Here is a 26,091-nt window from a genome sequence, read left to right on the forward strand (position 1 = left end):
AGTGTCGAAACGAGCTACCAAGGGGTCGTGATAGGTGTAGGGCTCCTTGTTCGGACCTCGTGAGGGGTGTGGGCAGTCACCCCTTTTCCTGGTGTTCCGGCTTCGCCTCTACAGCGCAGTACCCCCTTTCTGGGATCGGTCCTTTGGCTCCTGTCCGGGAAATGCCCCAGCTTAGACTGCTACCCAGGGGGGCCTGGGCTGCGCTGGTCAGCCAGCTCCTGCGGCCGCCCCGCACCGCTTGCACCGGGGTGGTACTCTGTCATAGCCAGGTGAGCAAGACTGAGATAGCTCCAGTCTGTTGGGGCATGGACTCGCGGCCTGTATAATAGTATAATTAAAATTAGTTTTTACTGAGTATACATTATATACTGGCACTAAACTAAGCGTTTTACATGCTTCGTCATTCAATCCTCAGAACAATCTTAAGAGGTCGGAATTCTTTCCATTTTGATGTTGAGGAATCTGAGTCTGCAAGATTAAATGACTTACCAACGAATACATAATAATGGAGTGTTTTAACGCAGATTCCCAATCCCCTATCTGAAACTCTTGGAACCAGATATTTTTCGGAATTCAGAATTGTTCTTACTTTAGAAAAGTGCAAGGGTGATATACCAAATATTAGTTCGTATCTCCAGTGGGATCTGCGCAGCACCTATTACTCACACACAATAATGTTAAGCAAAACGTATGAATAATCCCCCTACGTGAGATAACTAAAGACCATAAGTAGACTGACTTCAGTTCACATTAGAATTTACTTCAAAGTGAGTCTTATGGAACATTTTCAGTTTTCAGAGGTTTTTGAACTTTGTAGTTGTCAATGAGGAATTGTAAACCTGAACTGCCATCCTTGGAGGGAGAGAATCTGCCAAATTATGGAATTACTATTTCTGGAAGGTCATACAGCCTGCTGGCAATTAATAAAGCCACTGACTCTATTTTGTCTTTCTTCCGAAAGACCTTACTGAATTCCAAGCAGATGCTCTGTGCTATCATAAACAACAGGGTTCAGATATTTTGTTAGTAATTTTCAGTCACAGCATCCTACCAGTCTGGGTTTTTTAGTTCAGTCAGAAAGTTCATTCCTCTTTATTTGACAGACTTGTTTTGTGTCTTTTGGGCTGGTTTTCTTCTATTTTCAAGTTACATTTTCCCTACCTCCATGTCTCATGAGCAGAGTGCTTTCTTAAAAATTCTTATTTCTGCTATTTAAGTAGGAACTGAGAAATGGAGAAGATCATACACCTAGATAGTTAGTGGTGGTAGTGGTAGGTTGTTTTGTGTTGTTATTGTTTCTCAGGTGCTTTTCAGACATTTAAAAACTCCAAATACAATGAGGATTCCTGTTTGATGAGGACCTCACCTCATGTATAATGCTTGCATATTGTAGATGCAACATGGATTCTTGGGTGTGAGGGCTGAGACTGAGATAAATAAAATGGTGCTTAGGCTTTCTGTTGCTCAGGGCGAAAAGTCTTTGCAGGTTGGTGGTGCATGGGGCCAGAGATGTCCCAGTTGTGGCCTATCTCTAAGGGAGCCACATCTCATATTCCTTCCTCTGCTAGGTTGCAGAGGCCGTGTTAACATCTCAACTGAAACCAGATCAAGAAAAATCAAATTTTATTCTCAAGACCCCAAAGGTAATGGCATTTGTCCCACCCGTGCCTATTTGAGTGCTTTGGAGGGCTGCCCTCTTTGTCTCTCTCCTCTCTCCTTGATCCCTTTTAATGACCCCCTTTCCTTTTTTTGTTTAATTGAATGGGAGTTTATTTCACCCACATAACAAATCTAGGTGGTCTCAGGATTGTCTCACAGCCCAATAAAGTCAAAGCTTGGGGTTGGCAAGTCTTGAGATTTTAGATATTTCCTTCATTTGTTGCAAGATAGTTGCCAGAGCTCCAGACATCACATCCTCACTTAATGTGAATAAACTGGAAAGAAGGAAGAGGGACAGATGGGAGAAAAGGGGAGAGGACTTTCTTTTTAGAAGAAAATCTTTCCTAGAAGGCCCCCAGCATAGTCTCCTGTTTTTATCATTCCTTGGAATAGGTCACATAGTTACCCCTAGTTGCAGTGGAGGTAATGTCCTTTTTAAACATCAAAATTTTTAGAAAATTTTCTTTATTATTTTTGAGATACTGCTTGGGACTCAGTCATCTGAATTTAAGAGATTTCAGCTCCAGACTTTAGATTACTGCTTTAATTTAATCTTTGCCTTAAGTGGATATTTTTTTCATCACTGTGACTGCTTTTGGTTCTCAGGGCACCAGAGATCTTAGTCCCCAGCAGATGGTTGTGAGAAAGAAAATTCTTGATACAGTTGTCAGCTGCTTCAAACGTCATGGAGCAAAGGAGTTGGATACTCCAGCATTAGAGCTGAAGGTAAAGGGAGAAGAATAACTAGAACCCCATTTTTTTTTACCTGCCCTCAGTGTCCCAAAGGACTTCTAGTCTGTGTTCTGGAGTCCTTCTTTGAACTGTGGTTCTTCTCTCTGTTTGACCCCTATAGGAAATGCTCACTGAGAAGTATGGAGAGGACTATCTACTCATCTATGATCTAAAGGATCAGGGTGGAGAGCTGTTGTCCCTTCGCTATGACCTTACTGTATCCTTCTGTGTTTTGGAGGCTGACCTATCTCTTCCAAACCCAGAGGGCATTCTTTGACAAAAAAGAGGAGAGTGACTCTGGGATCCAGTAGGTCATTTGGGGCCCTCTACTCCCTGTTTTCTTTCAGAAGACAATTTGCCAGTGTAGCCTATCCTGGCGTCTTGTTACTTTAACTTTAATGTGCATCAGAATCTCCTGGGGGAGCTAGTAGTAACATAGTTCCCCTAGCCCCCAGCTCCAGAGATTCTTAATTCTGTAGCTGGAGTGGGGCTCAGAAATTTGCTTTTTAAACAAGCATCCTGGATAATTAAGATGCAGGTGGCCTCAGTTTTACATGATCAGAAACAATGACTTAGAAGTTATAGGCAAATCCAGGTTCTAAAGCTTGACCAAGTTGAGAACTGATCTGAATCAGGTAGGGGTAATGGCCCAGACCTGAAGTTCTTGGGTCATTTCTGTTTCTACCTCTTCTTTCTGCTGAACTTTCATTTTGGCTAAGTAGGAGTCCTTCATTTGACACTATTCAATATAATGAGTGGCAAGCACTGCTAGGCCTTGGAAAATAAGATGGAAGAAGTCCTTGTTCTCATCCTAGTGGATAAGATCCAATTATTAGAGGCCCAGTCTTCCCTTTGTCTTTGTATTGGGCCTAAGTTTTGAATGCAGTATCCTTCCTCTTTAACCTCTTTATGTGAGGTCCCTTTTGCTCGGTATCTGGCCATGAATAAGGTGAAGCAGATGAAACGCTACCATGTTGGAAAGGTGTGGCGGAGGGAGACCCCAACCATAATCCAAGGCCGCTACAGGGAGTTCTGCCAGTGTGTAAGTAATCTGATGAGGGCAGCAGTGTGATAGTTCAGAGCCACATTCTGGGAACTGGCTGATTAGTGATTTTTTTTTTCTTTTCTTTTTCTTTGCTGTAGGATTTTGATATTGCTGGTCAATATGATCCTATGATTCCTGATGCAGAATGTTTGAAAATCATGTGTGAAATCCTAAGTAGGTTGCAGCTGGGGGACTTTCTTATTAAGGTGAGGCCAGGACTGAGGATTAAGGAGTAAAATTCTTCATTTGCCCTGTTGCTGCTCTATGCTAGTCTCAAAAACATAGGTGTCCCTGGCCTTTAATCCTGCTCTAGTCCTAAAGCTCTAGGACTTCTTTAGTACAGCTGTTGCATTTCTTATATACTCTTCCTGTGAGACTTCATTCCTGTCCTTTTTATGAATCAGAAAAATAGGGATTGCCATTGTTTTGAGGGAAAGGGCATTGATAGGTACTTGGTTACTTACATTGAGTTCACAGGTCAATGACCGGCGGATTGTGGATGGGATGTTTGCTGTCTGTGGTGTTCCTGAAGGCAAATTCCGTGCCATCTGCTCTTCAATAGACAAATTAGACAAGGTAACAAAGAAGACATATTTCAGTAGACCCCATTTGGGTTTCTGCCCTGTCCTTAAATCTCTATTCTTAGAGAAAAATAAGGCAATGGGGGCTCGATGTGAGCTATTTCTGGGAGGAAGATCAGAAGACATCCTGAAGCATGGCCTGAGTTCTGCTGTGCAGTAAGAGCTGTGGCTGGATTTCCTAATTTGCCTCTGGCTTAGCTGAAAGTAGTTGTAGCTACTCATGACACACATACTAAATGAAAGTGAGATGTCCTTTTCCAGTAGAGTAAGTGGGATCTTGGGGTTGAGCTAATGTGTGGGTATTTATGCAGAGGTCTTGGGAAGAGGTGAGACACGAGATGGTGGCAAAGAAAGGCCTGGCTTCCGAGGCAGCTGATCAAATTGGGGACTACATCCAACTTCGTGGTAAGAACTAGGGTTTTCAGAGCTATGTGGTACAACTCACAATAGGGTGAGGGAAACATGCACAATTTAAACCTATGAAACTGCTTCTTTTTGGAAATGGCACTAAGCTTCAGAGCCTGGTCTGAATTTAATTCCCTTTTTACTTATTGTAACCACTTTGTATCTTTGGGTAGCAAAGGTAGAGGCAGAAGAGGAGAGTCTGGTCATATGAGAACAGTATCTTTCATTTATTTACTGGAGCATGTTTGGGATAATTTGGGATGAAACTTGTCTTGGTAAAAAGCACAGACCTTATTTCTTTCCACCTGTCTTCTTAGGTGGGGTATCACTGGTAGAACAACTGTTCCAGGATCCCAGACTATCCCAGAACATGCAAGTGTTAGAGGGTCTGAGGGACCTGAAGCTGCTTTTTGAATACCTGACTCTATTTGGAATCAACGAGAAGGTGAACCAAGTTGGGAGTGGGCCTCCTGCTGAACTCAAGGGCTTTCAGGGTCCTGTCTGGGACTGACTATAGCCTCATCTCCACAGATTTCCTTTGACCTAAGCTTGGCTCGTGGCCTAGACTACTATACAGGAGTGATCTATGAAGCAGTGCTGCTACAGACCCCAGCTCAGGCTGGGGAAGAGTCTCTGAGCATGGGCAGTGTGGCTGCTGGAGGACGCTATGATGGACTGGTGGGCATGTTCAACCCCAAGGGCCACAAGGTGCCATGTGTGGGGCTCAGTATTGGGGTAGAGCGTATATTCTCCATTGTGGAGCAGAGGATGAAGGTAAGCCTTAGGTAGGAGCTGGGGTTGGAGGTCTAAACACCCTCTTGTTATTGGAGATTTAGTGGGGCTGTTTTTCTGACGATTCTTTTTGTCTTTTAGAGTTCTTGGTATAAAGGAAGTTTTTTTTTTAAATTAGTTTTACTATCTTCTTTCTCTTTATCAGGCTTTTGGTGAAAAGGTACGGACCACAGAGACTCAAGTATTTGTGGCCACACCACAGAAGAACTTTCTTCAAGAACGATTGAAACTAATTGCAGAGCTGTGGGATGCTGGGATCAAGGTATGGTGGAGGTGGAATCCAAGCCATCTGGTATGTGTGGAATTCAGGTTTCAGGCCTATTTCTACCTTAATGCCTGGAGTGGAACTGAAGACCTTTTTAACCTTCACTACAGTGGCTCCTTAGGGTAGGAGGGTGAGCCACTTGTTGCTTCCTTGGAAACACTTGCTTCTAGGGTTTGTGTGCTGTGGTTACTTATAAGTCCTGTACTCTGTCTTGACCCTTTTCAGGCCGAGCTGCTGTACAAGAACAACCCTAAACTACTAACTCAGCTACGCTATTGTGAGAACATGGGCATTCCGCTGGCGGTCATCATTGGTGAACAAGAACTGAAGGAAGGGGTCATAAAGCTCCGCTCAGTGGCCAGCAGGGAGGAGGTGAGTGAGGCAGACAGAAATAGAAGGGACTGAGTGTTACTATCTTTCCCAGATTCTTTAAGAAATAATTATCTTCTGACTGAAAAAATATCCCCAAGGTTAATAGAGATGGAGAAGAATGAAGACCTATCCCAAGCAACCACTGCAGCCAATGAGTATTGGCTGGGTGGCAGAAGAAGGACAGATAAAATCTGAATGTGTGTTTTGAGACTAATAACATATTAAACATAGATTCTGTGTTTGAATGAGGATCTCTTTAATCTTGAGGGCATGCATTTCCTAAGTCAGCCTTAAGTGCACACTACTCCCTACTAGGTTCCTAAGTAGTAGGAGCAGATGCAGAGTAAAATGAATCTGGAAATGGAGTGGCTGAGGAGCTGGTATCACTTTCTTGTTTGTCACATGAGGGTTCTCTTTATGTTTCAGGTGGCCATTAAACGGGACAATCTTGTGGCCGAAATTCAGAAGCGACTGTCTGAGTCTTGATCCTTGCTTGACTGCCATCTGCTGTTCTTTCTAGAAAGGGTTTCATCTATGAATGAGTTGCTGATAGACTCCATAACTGCCAGCCATAGTGGATGACAAATTCCTTCTGCCTCCTCCATCCTTCTTGGATACAGAACTGTAGAAGGTCCTGAGGACTCCTGGATCCTATGGCTTCAAGCCACTGATGTAGGCAGCTACTTTGCGTGGGTGAACTGGCTGGGACATAAGAGACATGCTTTAGCTGCAGAAGTAGATGGCAGATTTAAAATGCCACTGAATGCCGCCAAGAGGTGCTGAGATGGTTGCTGTGAGCAAGACTTGGGAGTGATTCAACGGGCTGAGAGGATTGTGAGCCTTTGAGATCTTAGCCTTCCACTGTAGCCTCTGAACCAGTCTGGGGAATTTGTCCACAACCAGCCAATGGCCTGGTTCAGGAAGTTTTGAGGGAGGGGCAATGGATGCTTTCTCACTTAAGACCAGAGATGTGGCATCTCTCTAGCTTACCCACTGTTAATAGGACTGTGGGCTGTCTGTTTAATAATCTTGAATGTTGAACTTAATAGGTGATGTGGCAAGACTGAGGTCTGATCTTTTATGATTTTTGGGGCCAATTTCCGGTGCCACAATCACTGCCCTGACTATTCCATGCCCTGCCGTGGAGGTGGATGTTCTAGAAGTGGTTGGATAATATGTTGAATAAAATATTAAATGTAGTAGTTTGGATGATTTGTTATAAAGGTACTGGTTTGCATAGGCCTTAGAAAACACTTGTGTATACACTGGAGCATTTTAATTGTAAACTGGGATGGAGTAACTTCCCTGGGCTAATGCTTATGTATTCACTGAAGAGAGCAGCTACAGTGTCCTTTCCCTTTACCCCTCATCCCCAACACAACTTGGAGATTAAGTCTAGTCGCTAAAAAGCAACATACAGTGAGCCATCTGCCAGAGTGCTTCATCCTAAAAGTGTGGCTGAAAACTGGCCTTCCCAAGTCCAATCATATTAATTAAATTGTGTGGTGCATATCAGATGACTATAATGTTCCCCAGTTGAAAGAAACCAAAGGGTGAAATAGCATTGCTTCAAGAAAAAGAGCCAAAGTGCAAAAGAGCGCTTTCCATGCATGTGTGTTGGGAAGACTGCGGCTCTTGCAAACACTTGAGTGTAGTTTAGACCATATTCCTAGTGCATGCAGTGAACTGGGCATCTAAAGCTACTAATAACCGCTTCAGCCTTCAATGCTTAGAAACTCTTGGCCAGGCACTCAAAGTTGATTAGGCTAGATCAGAGGGCAGTGTTTCCGAACCTAAGCTTCCTCACTAGTAAAGCAGACGAGCTGAACTATTAATAAATCTATCAGCACATCGATCTTTGTTTTTAAAGCTGAGTCAAAAACATGTTAGTAAGCGCCCTTACTTCCGTGTTGCTTCACGTTCCCCTTGCGCTTGCGCTGTCTTCTTGGAGCTGAGGTGCGGCCAACAGGCCTGTTTAGAAGTCCTCCAATCCTTGGTTCGTTTAGAACTGGGTGCTCTAATCTTATTGGAGAGTCACCTCACTTGACGGTTCTGGGCCGCTTTTTACGGCATTTTCCGGCTTCCCATTCACTTCGCGGCGAAGATGGCGTCGGGGAGCGGGGTAGGTTTTGTGCGTGAGGAGGAGGTTTTTTTCGGTGGGGGCTTCTCTTCGCAGTATAGAGGCGGACTTATGGGACAGGCTGCCAGATAACTCCTCGCTATCCCAGGATTCGGGAGCGAGAACTCCCTCGTAAGACCTGGGCGCAGGGTCGGTGGAATCCCGGAGGTCTCCAGGGTCAGGGTCCCGGGGTTGCCACAGCCTCCTGGTGCGATCCGGAGAGCCTTCGCTCTCCGAAGGTCTCGGTGCCGCGTTGGCGGCGAGGACGCGGTTCTTTCAGTTTCTCTAGGGGTGCCTGCATGGTTCCTGACGGACCTTGAGTACTTTTCCCCTCCCCCTACAGACAAAAAATTTGGATTTTCGCCGAAAGTGGGACAAAGATGAATACGAGAAACTCGCCGAGAAGAGGCTTACGGAAGAGAGAGAAAAGAAGGATGGTAGGTGCTTGCAGGGCTAAGGGTATCATAGAGGCAATGCAGGCGGGTTGTTGAAATGCCCTGCCCTGCACTGTGTAACCTTTGGCAGAGCGTTGCCTCGGGGTCCCGTTTCTTCGTGTATAAAACGAAGGCAAGGAGGTGGACTGAAGTGATTTGAAGTTCTTTTCAGCTCTCTTGCCTTCTGCTTTCTTGTCATTGTTTGACTCGTTTAATGCTTTCCTGATGTACAGAGAAAATATTAAAATTCTTAGTAGTGATAGAGAAGCAGCTAAGTGAAGTGTTTGTGTGTTGCTGCTGTGCATTCTTGGTGTTGACGACTCCTGCCTTCCTTTGAAATTGCTTCACGGATCGGAGAACATTCCTGGCCCAATCAAGACTCTCCCATATAGTCTAAGAAAAGTAGTACTACTCACCAGGGAACTGTGTGATTGTTTCACCTAGTGCTTAATGCTGTTTCTCTATGCCTTGTACAACCTCAGGGAGTTAATGCTCCTATCCTAGAGAATCCCCCTTTACAGAAAGAAATGTCTTATTTTCTCATCTATTTTTGAACTTTTACGTCCTTCTTCCACTTTTATTTCCACATCATCTTATACACACTAATCTTTTTTTCTTTTCTCTCTTTTTTTTAACGTAACATGTTTAGCAACGGTTGGTATATAAAAGGTGCCTCATAAATGTTAATTCCATTCCTCATTCTTTCCCCCTTTTAAAATTTGACCCATCTCTCAGAAAGTTGCTTTCTGTGTTCTACATAGGATATCTGTTTGAAAGCATTACTCAGTGTCCTTGTTCTTCTTTTTAAAAGGTTGCTTCTTGTACAAATTCAGAAATCTTCCCTTAGTTCACTTAATCAATGAATAAAAAATATATTGCTTTTTAAACTTGCTGGCTTTAAGGTAGAGAAAAGCTATAGAGAATTGGTAATTGCCTATCATTTATTCCTGTGTTTAGATTCTCCCTAGCTACTGTGTCAAGTGTCCATTGTGTCCCTTGCTTCAGGAATTAAAACAAACAAACAAAAAAGGACTCTGAAATTTGCATTTCATGCATTTCTTTTCCTTTCTGATTGAGGAACTGTAATACTGAAAGGACTACCTTTTCCATTATGTTTCAGGAAAGCCAGTGCAACCAGTCAAGCGGGAGCTTCTGCGGCACAGGGACTACAAAGTGGACCTGGAATCCAAGCTTGGGAAGACAATTGTCATTACCAAGACCACCCCACAATCTGAGATGGGAGGGTAAGTGGCTTTTCATCTTTTTCTGAAGCCAAGAGTGGGTCTGATAAACTATTTATGCTGATTTTAGGAAGTGCTGAGGAAGGTCCCTGGCCCCAGGTAACAACCTTATCTGTAGTTCTGTCTTCTATTTGTTTTTTAAAATAAAAAGTTCCTCAAAGTTTCAAGTTAGTATGATAGTATTTCTAGGAAGGGTCACTCCATAAGTTTCTGCATATTAACACTAACTACTTAATGTTTTAAAAGGGATTATTTGTTCTCCTGCCAGACTTAAAAATGAAGGAAAGGACTACTGGAGAGATCTCTAGGGAGAAATTAGGTGGAACTAGAATGGAGCCCAGGAGCTGCTGATGCTAAAGATTCCTAGTGGGCTTCAAAGGTTGTCATTTTTATGGATTGCCTTTTCCCCAGACAAAGCCTGTAATCTGTAGGAAGAAGAGCTCCACAAGAGCTTTCTATCCCTTTGCTCACCAGTACTCCTATGTGTAGTGTGTTTAGCTTCTTCAGTAGGAGGGCAACACAAATGGAAATGAATTGACACTTCTCTGAGGAGCTTTGTAAATCCACTATTATATTTCCTCTCTGTATTTATTTATTACTATGTAACAAATTATTCTAAAATTTAGCAGCTTAAAATCACAAATAGCTCACAGTTTCTGTGGCTAAGGAATTTGGGAATGGCTTAGCTAGGTGCTTCTGGCTCAGGGTAGCTCACAAAACTTCAATCAAGATTTTGGCTGGGGCTACAGTCACCTAAGACTTGAGTAGGGCTGAAGGTTTTGCTTCTCAGCTCTCTCATGACTTTTGATTGGAGGCCTCACTTCTTTGTCCCATGGGTCTCTTCATAGCACTTCTCATGTCAAGGCAGCTGGTTGGTTTCCTTAGAGCAAATGATCCAGGAGGGAGGTATGGGCAGGTAGACAGACAAAGACAGAAACCAAAGTCTTTCGTAACCTAATCTTGGAAGTGATATACATTACTTTTGCCATCCTTTGGTACAGTGTGGAAAGGAACTAGGTACCTGGAAATACCAGGAGGCAGGGCTTATTGTGGGGGCCATCTAGAGGTTGGCTACCAAACTCTTCAAAGAGCTAAGGCCTTATGGAAATAAGAAGTGCCTCCTTCCAGAAAGACTGGCAATATTTTACTGAAAACTATGAGTTTCTTGGTTGGAAACCATAAGATCCTTAAAACCAGATTTCACCCACGTGCTTTTCTTTCCTATTTACTAGATATTACTGCAATGTCTGTGACTGTGTGGTGAAGGACTCCATCAACTTTCTGGATCATATTAATGGAAAGAAACGTAAGGTTTAGAGGTAGTTGGTGACTGGGGCTGGGATTGGGTTTTGGAAGGGGTGTGGGTGGTTTCTGTTGAACCTTTTTTTTTTAAGCCTGCGGAACTCTCCACTTGCTTCAGCACAGACCATCTTTTTCTTCATTATCTAATATTTCTGGAGGCCAGGAGGTGAGATACTGTACTAGGCTCTCAACAAGCCCACACCATGTTCTTTTCCTGTGCCCAGCTGTCCCCACTGGTGCCCATCTACATTGGTCATTTGAAAGGCACTTGAGTCTTGTTATCTGGGGCTGCTGCTTCAGGGAACAGGTGAGGCCATGGGAGTTTCTTTTAGCTGTATTTATTTTTGCTGTGTGTTTTATGGGAAAATGTTTTTTAAAAAGTCAAGAAAATACCTTTTGAGAGGCCAAGGTCTTTGTAATGACCTTACCTTCTTCACCCAGATCAGCGAAACCTGGGCATGTCTATGCGTGTGGAACGGTCTACCCTGGATCAAGTGAAGAAACGCTTTGAAGTCAACAAGAAGAAGATGGAAGAGAAGCAGAAGGATTATGATTTTGAGGAGAGGATGAAGGAGCTCAGAGAAGAGGTGAAGCTCCACTCCCATCTCCACACCCCCTAACCTGGAATTTTATGAGTCAAGGGAAGGCCAGGCCCTCTTCCTCATCCCACTTCCACCCCAGAGGATAGTTATATATCCTGAATTCTGTATATTGGGGAAATATTTATTATCCTTGTTAGGGATGCTCATGGTCTGAAGGGGAGATAGCTCCAAACCTACCCTTTTATCCTAGACCTCTGGGCTGTACTTTTTTTTTTTTTTTTAAATTATTGGAGGGATTGACTAAATTTAACTAGTCTTCAAGAGGCCTCTGGAACCAGCAAGTTATTTAACCTCTCTGTGCCTCAGTTTTCCCATATTAGATATCTTAGTATAATATAAATAAAGTACTTAGAACAGTTCCTCGCGTGTACTACATGCCCCAGAATGTTAGTTGTTGTTATGTAGTTTTGCTCCTATAACCCTTTTAAGAACTAGAGATAAACTCTGGTATGGGATTGAGGAGTGCTTCTTCAGAGGCTAAAACTTATTTTTTTTCCCCTTATTATAGTGGCTTTTCCTCTGCTCTTTAGACTTTACTTGTCTTTATCTACTTTCTCCTAAAGATAGAATTTTGTTGCTCACCTTTCTTTTTGGACAACTGTTAGCTCAGGAATCTGAACTGATTCTCAGTGATTTTGTCCCCTAGGAGGAAAAAGCCAAAGCCTACAAGAAAGAAAAACAGAAGGAGAAGAAAAGGAGGGCTGAGGAGGACTTAACGTTTGAGGAGGATGATGAGATGGCAGCTGTGATGGGCTTCTCTGGATTTGGTTCCACCAAGAAGAGTTACTGAGGCTTTCTATGCTTGGCTTTTTGCTGGGCCTAACTGTGTGTGTGGGTCATTTCTTTTTGGGCACTTGGAAAAGTCCTTATCAGTGGCAATGGGGAAGACTAGAGGGTGGATGTTTGTCATCTCCCTCTACCTTGGGAGAGGGCACAGGATGCAGAGGTAATACTGTGGCACATTCCTTCAGCCATAGTATATCACTGGAGTCATGGAACCTCTGCCCATCTGAGTTCCCAATAAAGAAAATCTTCCCCTTCTGAGGCTGCTTTCCCGAAACTCCCCCCCTGTATCTTTCCCTCTTCATCTATCCAATCCCTTGTCTGAGGATCCTGTGTTTATCCTGTGTTCTGCCTATGTTTTAATTTTGACTCTTGTCAGCCTGCACCAGAAGCGTTCTCTGGGTTCCCAGTTTCCAATTGATGGCATATCCTTGGCCAGCCCCTTTCCAGCCCCATCCTGCCCTGTGGATCTGTAGCCACCTGTGCATGCATGTGTACTTCTGCCTGGATCAGTGGTGTGTGTGGGTATGTGTGCATGAATCTCACATAGAGGAGGCCTGAGCTAGAACCCCAGAGCATAGCTATCCAGGGGACTGATGTTCTTGGCTTTCTCAGAGCATGTAACAGGAAATTAAATGGGATGAGTGTTTGGTGTGGTTTGTGTCTGGTGAGTTTTTTAACCTTTGTTGTTCATTAGGAGACTATTACAGCTTATGCTCTTTGTTTCATATTATTGAGGATTTCTCTGTTTTTGTCTTCCTTGTGAGCAGGCTTTTGGAAGATCCTGTTTGATGCAAAAAAAAGGAAGAAAAAAAAAAGCCTCACTCTGGGATCCCTTGGGTCTCAGAGGCTGTTCAACATTTATAATAAATGGCATTGACTGGGCCTGTTTCACATTTGGTGGGAACATTCCATATTCTTCCCTGTTGATATTTGTCTTTCCTTTCCATGCTGAGGATTTTCACATAAAGCTTTTTCTTAATTCTCCTGTCATTTGAGCCCTGTCACTTTTTTTTTTTTTTTTTTGGCTTAGGTTCCTTCAGCATCGGTTGTATTTCTTCTGATGTGGGATCCTTATGCACTGAGAGGAGTCTGGACAAAACTTTTCCTATAATTTCAGCCTCCTTTGATCTGTTTTTTGAACAAAGTTGTAGGTAGAACCTTGTATTTTCATTACTATATGCAGCTGGGCACGGGATTACTCAATCTTGGCACTGCTGACATTTTGGGCCAGATAATTTTTGTTGTGGGAGGTTGTCCTGTGCATGTAAAGGTGTTTTAGCAGCATCCCTGGGCCACTGGATGTTAGTAGCAACCTCCTTTCTCCCAAGCTGTGACATCCAAAGATGTCTGTGTTCCCTGGTTGGGTGGGGGATGGCAAACCGAAGTCCTCTCCCACTTTCCACGGACCACCACCAAGAAGCTGACTTCTTGAGAATTACATGGTATAAACTGGTTTACTAAAAAAATACCTTGATGTCCCATGGGTCAGGTAATGAGTTAGGTCCAGGGGGGAGAAAGGGGAGGAAAAGACCAGTAGTTATCAAAACTTTAAGCAGAGGATTTCTTTAATTTGTTGGCTCTAAACTCTGAAGAGAGAGATCTGTTTGGTTTAACAAGGCGACTATTTTTTCTGCTTCATCTCTTCACACATGCTTTGTATCATCTGAACCACTTGTGGGTCCCCAAATCACTTCCTTTGGACTTTTGTATGAAACTCCGTTGCTGTCAAGTGCCTTTTGCCTAATTAAATTCTGATCCCTCAAGCTTGGCACTGGGAACACTACTTGAATGTATCTTCACCTGTCAATTTGAGACCTGGCTCAGAGTTTCATATTGAGTATTTGTGGACTGACGGGCAAATTAGTGGGGGCTTGCCTTGGCAGGATTCTGTACACTCTGCTCAAGTTGACTGAGTCATTTTGTTACTCTTCAAGGCAAGCCAGAGGTTTCAGTGAGGCGAGTGCCTCCTGTGGTTCAGTACTTATTCTCTAGGGAATCATTAATTCAACTTACCTTCAAATTATTTCTCTCTTTGGTACAGTGGAATCTTACTCTGGCCATCTCTACTAAAAAGCAATTCTTAATTTAGGTTCTCTGATCTCTTAGGACTGGCAAGTGTTTTGAATCTGGGTCATGGATGTTTGGAGGGGCTCAAACTTAGAAAATGGGAGTAAGGAGATAGGATGGAAATTCAGGAGCCCTGAGGAAGACTAGGAAACTTAGAATTTTCTGGAAGAGATACTTATTTTATGTGTGAGGTCTTTCTAAAATTTTGCAATCTGGGTTAAGGACAATGCCTGTGTCTAGCCTACTTGTGTTCACTTTTCTGCTGAAATTAAGGAGTGCTTGGGTGAGCAGGTTATAGGCCCTTGTAGAATCTTCTAGGGCAAGGCATCTAGGTCCCAGCCCTCATGGAATTTTCATTCTGGTGGAATTGCCATTGAAAGTACTTAGGGAGCCGGTGATGATCCTGTGACTTCAGGCACCTTCAGAACCTCTTGCATCTCCTATAACCCTCCCCCAAAGTTTAAATTGCTGAGTCTGATCTAGCAATTCTAATCAAGCAACTCCTAAAAACATTCATGAATATGTGCAAGGGTGTTTACTGCAACTTTGTGTATAGTAATGAAACATAAAACTGGTACATTTATACTTCAGTATAATGCAACAATTAAAATATACGTGGGGAGCAGATGCAGCTCAGTGGTTGAGCTCCTGTTTCCCACATATGAATGAGGTCCTGGGTTTGATCTCTGGTACCTCCTAAAAACAAAGGAAAAAAACTCATTGGGGAGCAGATGTAGCTCAGTGGTTGAGTGCCTGCTTCCTATGTACAAGGTCTCGGGTTCAATCTCCAATACCTCCTAATATATATATATATATTCGGTCTATATATACTGATGGGAAAGCTCTCAAAACATACTGTTAAGTAAAACAAAATAATACCCAACAAACTGATCCCTTACAACCCCAAAACCCAAAGCTATTGTGTGTCCAGTTAGAGATACATAGAAGAAAAGAACTGGAAGGAAACACTGGAATATTACAGGCGGTTAGCTGGAGAAAAGCGGTAACTAAGAGAAGAGAAACTTCACTGTTTATGGTATATAAAATTTTTAAGAATAGTAACACAATCTGACTTAGCAGGGAAGCCCCAAGATTAGACCTGAGGCACTTGCTTGTGAAAATTGATTTGGTCACAAAGAGACTCCTGAGTGTTTCCGGAGCGTGCAGGCTGGACTGGGGGTCCAGAAACTTGTAGTGGACTAGGTGGTAGGAGAGAATAAGCCCGCACGCAGCTAGGAAAGCTCACCAGGAGTATAGGAGAGGCCTGGGTCTTCCTATTTAGTGGTGTATAGTTCCCGGACTGGTGCTCTCTTAGACGTCTGAAGATGGGGCTAACTGGACTTTTTTTCCGACGCTGAGTCATCCCAGAGTGCCAACGCTTGGCTAGCTGCCTTCTTAGAAAGTGACGCGAGACTTTGTTTCTCACCAGTCAAGGACATTAAAATCAGTTTTCTTTCTGTCTGGCCCTAGCTCAGCGGTTCCTTCAGGTTTCCATACTTCCAGCCACCCGTGGCAGGAGATAAGAGACTCGCTGGTACTATCCGGTCCTTTTACTGCCGCCCACTTCCAGAAATGTTCAGGCCCCTATCCCCTACACCCCCATCCACGACAAAAAAAAGGAACCAAGGCTTCTGGGAAAAATAACTGATCATTGAAAAGGGGCAGGAAATATTCTGGATGAACTTGCAGCACGTTATGGTGCCAGAAAGTAAGGAAGTACTATAAACAAACAAAAACTTATACAATTATTTTTGTTGTTTAGTAATGCTTGTGTTTTTGTTCCAATTTTTAACTTTATACTTGTATCTTTTATGATGTCCTAATATTCTTTTTCCTTACTTGGACTCTATTATTTGTTTGAGAGCTGTGCCTTTAACTCCCTCCTATTACATAGCAACTATTTGTTCTATTTTTCCCTTTTTCTCCTCTCCTCCCATTTTTCAGTCATATTAGTTTTAGAAAACGATTTGCAAACTGTTTTAATTTCCTCTTGCTAAAGCAAATACCATGTAATGGGTTGGCTTAAATAATGGGAATTTTTTGGCTCCCAGTTTTGAGGCTAGAAGAAATCCAAAGCAAAGAATCATCGAGGCAATGCTTTCTTCCCAAAGACTGACATTCTGGGGCTGGCTGAGAGTGAGCTTTGGTTCTTGGATTCTATGTCACATAGCAATGCACATGGGGGCCCTTCTGGCTTCTTTCTTGTTTCCTTAACTTTCAGCTTCTTGCTTCCCCTGACTTTCTCTCTACTTGTCTGAATCCCACTCACACCCTCAGAAATGGATTAAGTTTAAGAACATGCTTTCATGGAGTTCCTAGCTCCAACAGCACACATACTGTTCTCCCACTTTTGTTTTAGTTGTACATCTACAATTATTATTTTTATAACTTAATGTTCACCATCATAACTTCTGAATTTTCCCCAGTTCTTGGGGGAAATTATTCTCTAATTCCTAAAATGGGGATTTGTGATTACAGTATTTTCTGAGTTCTTGCCTTTTTTCTTTTTTTAAAAAAAGAGGGATCAGGGATTGAACCCTGGGCCTTATACATGGGAAGCAGGCATTCAACCACTGCGCTACCTCTGTTCCCCAAGTTCTCATTTTTAAAAGTGGTTTTCTCTAGCCTTTGTACTTGAAGGACAGTTTGGCTGGATCTAAAACCTTTCAGTCTCTTGAAAATATTTCATTTTTACCTTTCTTTGTATGCTGCTGTTGTGGAGCCTGATACCAACTTGATTTTCTTTTCCTGCATAAATCATTCAGTCTTTTTGCCTGAGGCCCAGAGGATTTCTCCTTTCAAATCTAATAGGTTTTTAAAGATATCCCTCAGAACTGACAATTCCATTTCAGTTTTCCTAGATTCATAGCAGACACTTTAAATATGTAAATTCAAGTCTCTTATTTCCAGGAAGTTTTCTTGTATTATAGTTTCTGTTCCATTGTTTTGTTTTTCTTCTTTAGGCACTGCACTGCAATATATGTTGGATTTTCATTGTCTCATTCCTATATAATTTTCTCTGATCTTTCTTACTGCTTTCTTGATTTTATTTTCTTGGGAATTTTCATTTATATCTTTAATACCAGTTATTGAATTTTATTTTTTTTAAACTTTATTTTGTACATTTAATAATTGAAAATATAAACAAAAACTAAAAAAAACAGTTGAATAAAAACATACATTTCTCAAATACATTAGATGACTGAATTTTTTTGGAATCATACAATATGTTACACAATATATTTGGTTTATAGTAATGCAGTCATACTGCAGTACAGTTATTGAATTTTAAATACAATCTCTTCCCCCTTGGACATCTTGTAATTTAGCCTGAGATGATTTATCTTTTTCTTCAATTTGCTTCCTGATTTTTGTCAGCTCTCATCTCACATCTTTCTGTTTCCTTGTCCATTTCGGTTCTGAATTATTTTTCTGATTCAATGTTTTCCATATCACTAAATATTGTTTATGGCTATTTTATTTAATTCCGGCTGAGGTGTTCTGTTTCATGTTTTGTTTTTTTTAATATGGAGTCTCATTTTTTGGTTTTCTTCATGTTATGCCAGCTATTCTCTGTTCATTTTAAATGTTTGTTTCCTAGTTTCAGCAATTGCAAATGAAGCAGAATTCCTTGAATACGTAAAATGTTTCTTAGTTCAAGAGTGCCCTCTTCTGTTGGCAGAACAAAGTAGTGTGTGTGTGTGTGTGTGTGTGTGTGTGTGTGTTTCAAAAGGAAGGTACTTTTTTTGGGTGGATAGGTTGATATATCTTCTGATTTTGTGATTCTCTTATTTCTGTGAGATAATTTTCACTGCTTACTTCTTTCTCCTCACTCTCAAGCTCTCAAGGTATTTTTGCCTTTCAAGTCATCTTCCTTTCCTTCAGAAGTGATGTCTTCCCAAGATTGCCATTCCTGGTCTCAAACACTTCCAATCCCTTCCTTTAGATTCTTAATTCCTTTAATCCACCATGTCTTACACCTGTTGTTAGTATTTCTCTAGTCAAGAGAGGACTGTTTCTCTGGGGGTGATTTTATCTGTCTTCCACTAATGCTAGACCTGTAATGCTCTCTAGTTTTTTCTGTGCCATCTTGTCTTTTCTTCTATAGCATAAGCTTTGCACCTGGATCTGCTGGTTTTTGGATTTACTTGCTTGTATATAAAATGAGATTTGTAGTATTCTCTGTATCCAAGTTATGCTGTAGCCTATATGTGGTATTATTTATTCTCCTTGGTTTGTTTTTTAAAATATGTGAAGAGACTCAAATTTAGGTAGCTGGCATTATTTTGTGGAAACCCAGAAGCCAGCTCATGTAATTATAACTTTTCTTGTTTCTTCATGAGTATATTTAAAGCTATACATTTACTTTTTTTAAGCAAATAAACTTTCTTGGTATGTATTAATAAAGCATACAATTTATCTAATACATTTGCTTTTAAGTATCTCTTTAGCTGTGTTACACAAGGTTTGTGAGGTGGTAATATTTTATTCAGTTCTAAGTATTCCTTACTTTTTAACCTAAGTGTTATTTAATGATATGTTACCTAGTTTCTAAACATGTGGGATTTTATTTGGCAATCTTTTAAAAATGTTAATTCCATAATTGATTGTAGTTGGAGAGCATTGTCTGAAGGGAATGATTTTTTTTCTATTTTTTGCTTTTTATTTTTGTTTTCTTTTTTCTTTTTAAAAAACGTTTGTTTTGTTTTGGGGGTTGATTTTTGGAATTTAGTGAAACATCATTTATGGCCTAATGCATGGTCTATTGTAAATGCTCTAGGCATGTTCAAAAAGAATGCCTGCTTTCCATTATTTTAGAATGTCTGTTTTCTGTTTATATATGTATATGTATATATATATTTAAATGAACTTTATTTCAACTTCAAAAAATCAAATAACAGATAAAAGGCAGCTTAACAAATTATGGAAGCATTAGTTTAAAAAATTCTGTCCAGGCACTTCTATCTTATTTAATTCTAAAAGCAAACTCAGTTGTTTCTCCAGTGTTCAGAAAGATAAATAAATGAGCACAGACTGATGAAATGACATGACCAAGGTTTCCTTGTTAATGAAGAAAATAAAGGAAAAAAATGCTTGACCATATCATGTCTCATAAAACTAAATCTCATGTTCTTTTTTTGATCTTTAGCATTGATGTAGTACCTTCTTTGCTTTTGCTATTTATGTATAATATTTCTTTTTTAATGATATATTTCATTGATATATTTAATGATATATTTCAGCTCATTCATATCCATGCTATTTCTGTTTACTTATCTACCAGTTCTTTGATATGGGTGTTAAAAATTTTCCATCTATAGTTTTTTTTTTTAAAGATTTATTTAATTTATTTATTTCTCTCCCCTTCTTCCCTACCCCCCCCCCCCCCCCCGCTCCAGTTGTCTGTTCTCTGTGTCTCTTTGCTGCGTCTTCTTCGTCTGCTTCTGTTGTTGTCAGCAGCACGGGAATCTGTGTTTCTTTTTGTTGCATCATCTTGTTGTGTCAGCTTTCCGTGTGTGCGGAGCCATTCCTGGACAGGCTGCACTTTATTTTGCACTGGGTGGCTCCCCTTATGGGGTGCACTCTTTGCACTTGGGGCTCCCCTACACGGGGGACACCACTGCGTGGCAGGGCACTCCTTACGTGCATCAGCGCTGCACATGGGCCAGCTTCACACGGGTCAAGGAGGCCCAGGGTTTGAACTGCGGACCTCCCATGTTGTAGATGGATGCCCTAACCGCTGGGCCAAGTCCGCTTCCCTATAGTTTTTGATTTGTGTATTTTTCCTATTTATTCATTTGATATGGTTTAAGATTATATTGTTAGATACATATATGTTTTGATGATTGTATCATTTTCCTACTGTTCTTTAAACATTTTTTTTTTTTTTTTTTTTTTTTTTTTTTAGATTTATTTTTTTTATTTCTCTCCCCTTCCCACCCTGCCCCAGTTGTCTGCTCTCTGTGTCTATTTGCTGAGTGTTCTTCCGTGTCCGCGTCCATTGTTATATTGTTGTCAGTGGCACCGGGAATCTGTGTCTATTCTTGTTGCGTCATCTTGTTGTATCAGCTCTCCGTGTGTATGGCGCCATTCCTGGGCAGGCTGCACTTTCTTTCGCGCTGGGCGGCTCTCCTTACGGGGCTCACTCCTTGCGCATGGGAGGCTCCCCTGCGCGGGGGACACCCCTGCGTGGCAGGGCACTCCTTGCGCACATCAGCACTGTGCATGGGCCAGCTGCACACGGGTCAAGGAGGCCCGGGGTTTGAACCGCGGACCTCCCATGTGGTAGACGGACGCCCTAACCACTGGGCCAAGTCCGCTTCCCTCTTTAAACATTTTAAAGCTGTGAAATATACATGCAGAAAGTTTATAAAGCTTATATGTATATTTAAAGAAATAGTTATAACGTAAACCCCTATTATAGCAGTTTGACATGGTTTATGAATTCCAAAAATAGATATTGGATTATATTTGTAAACTGGTCTGTACCTGGATGCAATTAAATTATGAGTAGGACTTTGATTGGGCCACATCAGTAGTACATTGAGTTCCTGCCTCCTTAGTGGGCAAGGACTCACAGATAAAACTACTTGGCAGAGCAGAGGAGTTAGTTGGAGTTTTGATGCTGGGGTCCAGGAAGTAAGCACGTGGAGAAGCAGAGCAGCTGAGCCCAGAGGGAATGGAGCCCTGGGGAGAGAGACAGAACTGTTCACCTGATAGTCAATGGCTGGCCTTGTGGAGAAAACAGAGGAGCTAAGCCCAGAGAGAAATTAGCCCTGGGAAGAGAGGAACCCAGGAAGCCATGTTGCTCCAACACATGGCAATAGACTTTAGTGAGGGAAGAAACTTATGCTTACTATATGCTTCTACTCCAAATACCCTTTATAAAAGCCAACAGATTTCTGGTATTTTGCATCAGCACCCCTTTGGCTGACTAATATACCTATATAATCACTACTAACATCAACAAGTAAAATATTGCAAAGCTTCCAAAAGCTCTGTCTCTTTTGATAATTATGACCGCTATCTTTTAGGAATTTTAACCACTATCTTGATTTTTATGATTTTTGTGTCTGACTTGCTTTACTCAACATAATGTCCTCCAGGTTCATCCATGTTGTCATATGCTTTACAACTTCATTTCTTCTTACAGCTGCAAAATATTCCCATTGTGTGACTAGACCATAGTTTGTTTGTCCATTCATCCCTTGATGGACGCTGGGTTGTTTCCATCTTTTGACAATCATGAATAAGCCACTGTGAACATTGGTGTGTAGATGTCTGTTTGTGACACTACTGTCATTTCCTCTGGGTGTATACCCGGTAGAGGTATTGCTGGGTCACATAGCAAATCTATATTCAACTTCTTAGGGACTGCCAAGCAGTCCTCCATAGTGACTGTACCATTCTACATTCCCACTGACAGTGAATAAGTGTTCCTATCTCTCCACATCTTCTCTAACACTTGTAGTTCTCTTTTTAATAGTGGCCATTCTGCTAGGTGTGAAATGATATCGCATTGTAGTTTTGATTTGCATTTCCCTAATCATGAGTGACGTTGAGCATTTCTTCACGTGTTTCTTTGTATTTGTATTTCTCCTTTGGACAAATGTCTATTCAAGTCTTTTGCCCATTTTTAAATTGGGTTGTTTGTCTTTTTATTGTTAAGTTGTAACATCTCTTTATATATTCTGGATATTAAACCCTTATCAGGTATGTGATTCCCAAATATTTTCTCCCATTGAGTCTGCTGTTTTTCACCCTTTTGACAAAGTCCTGTGAAGGGCAAAAGTGTTTAATTTTGAGGAGGTTCCATTTATCTGTTTTTTCTTTTGTTGCACATGTTTTGGTTGTAAGTTCCATGAAACCACCACCTACCACAAGATCAAGATGTTTCCCTACATTTTTTTCTAGTAATTTTATGGTCCTGGCTTTTATATTTAGGTCTTTGATCCATTTTGAGTTGATTCTTGTATAAGGAGTGAGATAGAGGTCCTCTTTTGTTCTTTTGGTTATAGATACCCAGTTCCCCCAGCATCATTTGTTAAAGAGACTCTTTTGTCTTGTGAACATGGACTTGTTAGGTTTGTCAAAAACCAATTCTGAGCAGCAGACTTGGCCCAGTGGTTAGGGTGTCCATCTACCACATGGGAGGTCTGTGGTTCAAACCCCGGGCCTCCTTGACCCGTGTGGAGCTGGCCCATGCGCAGCGCTGATGAGCGCAAGGAGTGCCCTGCCACGCAGGGGTGTCCCCCGCATAGGGGAGCCCCACGCGCAAGGAGTACACCCCGTAAGGAGAGCCGTCCAGCGCGAAAGAAAGTGCAGCCTGCCCAGGAATGGTGCCGCACACACAGAGAGATGATGCAACAAAAAGAAACACAGATTCCCCTGCTGCTGACAACAGTAGGGGCAAAGAAGACGACATAGCAAATAGACACAGAGAACAGACAAACAGGGAGGGGGGGGGATGGGGAGAGAAATAAATGAATAAATAAATATTAAAAAAAAACCCCAATTCTGTAGAGATGAGGATTTATTTCTGGACTCTTAATTCTATTCCAATGATCAGTGTATCTATTTTTATGCCAATACCTTGCTGTTTTGATAACTGTAGCTTTGTAATATGTTTCAAGGTCAGACAGTGTAATTCCTCCTGTGTTGCTCTTCTTTTTTTCAGAATGCTTTTGGCTATTCGCCTACACTTTCCCTTTCAAATGAATTTGATAATTGCCTTTTCTAATTCTGTAAGTAGGCTGTTGGAATTTTGATTGGTATTTCATTGAATCTATAAATCAGTTTGGGTAAGATTGACATCGTCACAATATTTAGTTTTCCTTTTTTTTTTTTTTTAAAGATTTATTTATTTCTCTCCCCTTCCTTCCCCCCACCCTGGTTGTCTGTTCTCTGTGTCTATTTGCTGCGTCTTCTTTGTCCGCTTCTGTTGTTGTCAGCAGCATGGGAATCTGTGTTTCTTCTTGTTGCGTCATCTTGTGTCAGCTCTCTGTGTGTGCGGCACCATTCCTGGGCAGACTGCACTTTCTTTTGCGCTCAGCAGCTCTCCTTCTGGGGCGCACTCCTTGCGCATGGGGCTCCCCTACGTTGGGGACACCCCTGCGTGGCAGGGCACTCCTTGTGTGCATCAGCACTGTGCATGGGCCAGCTCTACACGGGTCAAGAAGACCTGAGGTTTGAACCGCGGACCTCCCGTGTGGTAGGCAGACGCCCTAACCACTGGGCCAAGTCCGTTTCCCATTAATTTTCCAATCCATGAAAATGGAATGTCTTTCCACTTGTTTAGGTCTTCACTGATTTCTTTTAGCATTGTTTTGTAGTTTTCTGCATATAGACCCTGTACTTTTTTTTTTTAAGATTTATTTATTTCTCCCCACCCCCTCTTTGTTTTTGCACTTCCAATTTTCTTTTTTATTTGTTTTTGTTTTTTCTTTTTCTTTTTTTGTCTTTCTTTTTTTAATATTACATACAAAAAATATGAGGTCCTCATATACCCCCCACCCCTCACCACACTCCTCCCCCCATAACAACAATCTTCCCCATCATCATGAGACATTCATTGCATTTGGTGAATACGGCTCTGAGCACCGCTGCACTTCATGGTCAATGGTCCCACATCATAGCCCACACTCTCCCACAGTCCACCCAGTGGACCATGTGAGGACATACAATGTCTGGTAACTGTCCCTACAGCATCACCCAGGACAACTCCAAGTCCTGAAAACGCCTCCACATCTCATCTCTTCCTCCCATTCCTTACCCCCAGCAGCCACCATGGCCACTTTCTCCACACCAATGCCACATTTTCTTTGATTACTAATCACAATAGTTCATGAATAGATTATCAGTAAGTCCACTCTAATCCATATTCTATTCCTCCATCCTGTGGACCTTGGAATGGTTGTGTGTACTCCACATCTGTAACAAGAGGGGACTTAGATTCCACATGGATGCTGGATGCAATCCTCCTGCTTTCAGTTGTAGGCACTCTTGGCTCCATTCTTTTTTATTTATTCTTTACTTCCTTGTTTCTTTAGGAGGCACCAGGAACCAAACCTGGGACCTCCAAGATGGAAGGGAGGCGCCTAATCTCTTGAACCATCTCTGTTCCCTGTTTTGTTGTGTCTCTCATTATGTTTTTCTTTTTGTGTCTTGTTGCATCATCTTGTTGCATCATCTTGCTGTGCCTGCCCATTGCATCAGCTCACTGTCTTGCTCGGCCTCCTTAGGAGGCACTGGGAACCTCTTCTCCCTGCTTTGTTGTGTCTCTCATTATGTTTTTCTTCTTGTATCTCTTGTTGCATCAGCTTGCCACACCTGCCTATTGCATCAGCTTGCTGTCTTCTTTAGGAGGCACCAGAAACCAAACCAGGGACTTCCCGTGTGGTAGGTGGGAGCTCAATTGCTTGAGCCACATCTGCTTCCCCCTGTACTTCTTTGGTTAAATTGATTCTTAGGTATTTGAGTCTTTTTGTAACTATTGTAAATGGATTTTTTTGCTCTTATTTTCTCCTAAGGTTGTTCCATTCTAATGTACAGAAATATTATGATTTTTGCATGTTGATCTTGTATCCTGCCACTTTGCTGAACTTGTTTGTTAGCTCAAGTAACTTTGTCATAGATATTTCAGAATTTCTAAATGTTGGATCATGCATCCATGAATACTGAGAGTTTTACTTCCTCTTTTCCCATTTGGATGACTTTTTTTTTTTCTTTTTTCGTCTAATTGTTCTTGCTAGAACTTTTAGCAGAATGTTGAATAATAGTGGTTACAGTAGGCATCCTTGTCTTTTTCCCATTAGAGGGAAAGCTTTCAACATTTTCCTATTGAATGCAATGTTGGCTGTGGGTTTTTCATATATGCCCTTTATCATATTGAGGAAGTTTTCTTCTATTCTTACCTTTTGAAATGTTTTTATCATGGGAAGCAGATGTGACTCACGCAGTTATGTGCACATCTACCACATTGGAGGTCCCAGGTTCAGTTCCTGGTGCCTCCTAAAAGAAGATGAGCAATGGGCTGGCATGGTGAAGTGACACAACAAGATGATGCAACAAGAGACACAATGAGGAAACACAATGAGAGACACAGCAAGTGGGAGCAGAGGTGGCTCAAGCCATTGGGTACTGCCCTCCCACATAGGAGGTCCCAGGTTTGGTTCCCTGTGCTTCCTAAAAAAGAAGATGAGCACACAATGAACAGACACAGAGCAGAGAGCGAGCACAAACACAAGGAGAGGGGAGAAATAAATAAATCTTTAAAAAAATAAAAGAAAGGATACTGGATTTTGTCAAATGCCTTTTCTGCATTGATCAAGATGATCAGGTGTTTTTCTTCAATTTGTTAACGTGGTGTATTAATGTTAATTGGTTTTCTTATGTTGAAACTTCCTTGCATAGCAAGAATAAATCCCACTTGGTCGTGGTGTATAAGTCTTTTGATAAGCTGTTGGAATCGATTTGCAAGTATTTTGTTGTGAACTTTTGCATCTATATTCGTTAGAGAAATCGGTCTGTAACTTTCTTTTCTTGTAATACCTATATCTGGCTTTGGTATGAGGGTGATGTTGGCTTAATAAAATGTGTTGGATAGTTCTCCCTCCTCTTCAATTTTTTGGAAGAGTTTAAACAGGATTGGTGTTAATTTTTTTTCGAAATTCTTGGTAGAATTCAATTG

At 41.6% G+C, this 26,091-nt stretch overlaps 2 protein-coding genes across 3 annotated transcripts; both read left to right on the forward strand.

Moving 5' to 3' along the window:
- The first annotated feature begins 161 nt into the window (after nt 1–161).
- LOC101429194 (histidine--tRNA ligase, mitochondrial) lies at nt 162–7,050 on the forward strand. Of its 2 annotated transcripts, none has more exons than XM_004477863.5 (13): nt 162–269; nt 1,569–1,643; nt 2,266–2,385; nt 2,513–2,608; nt 3,278–3,433; nt 3,535–3,642; nt 3,914–4,012; nt 4,329–4,422; nt 4,740–4,867; nt 4,954–5,196; nt 5,360–5,476; nt 5,705–5,851; nt 6,278–7,050. In XM_004477863.5, the coding sequence occupies exons 1-13, from the start codon at nt 162–164 to the stop codon at nt 6,335–6,337; spliced, it is 1,551 nt and encodes a 516-aa protein (XP_004477920.2). In that variant the 3' UTR covers nt 6,338–7,050. The 2 variants fall into 2 exon arrangements, with proteins under 2 accessions (XP_004477920.2, XP_004477921.2); XM_004477864.5 differs by having other exon boundaries at nt 3,308–3,433.
- Nucleotides 7,051–7,857: 807 nt separating this feature from the next.
- On the forward strand, nt 7,858–19,520 carry ZMAT2 (zinc finger matrin-type 2). Its single transcript, XM_004477870.5, has 6 exons — nt 7,858–7,973; nt 8,314–8,407; nt 9,525–9,648; nt 10,878–10,951; nt 11,389–11,534; nt 12,196–19,520. The coding sequence occupies exons 1-6, from the start codon at nt 7,956–7,958 to the stop codon at nt 12,337–12,339; spliced, it is 600 nt and encodes a 199-aa protein (XP_004477927.1). The 5' UTR covers nt 7,858–7,955; the 3' UTR covers nt 12,340–19,520.
- Nucleotides 19,521–26,091: the final 6,571 nt, after the last annotated feature.

The sequence above is a fragment of the Dasypus novemcinctus genome, chromosome 2 (genome assembly GCF_030445035.2).
Source record: "Dasypus novemcinctus isolate mDasNov1 chromosome 2, mDasNov1.1.hap2, whole genome shotgun sequence".
Classification (NCBI taxonomy): domain Eukaryota; kingdom Metazoa; phylum Chordata; class Mammalia; order Cingulata; family Dasypodidae; genus Dasypus; species Dasypus novemcinctus.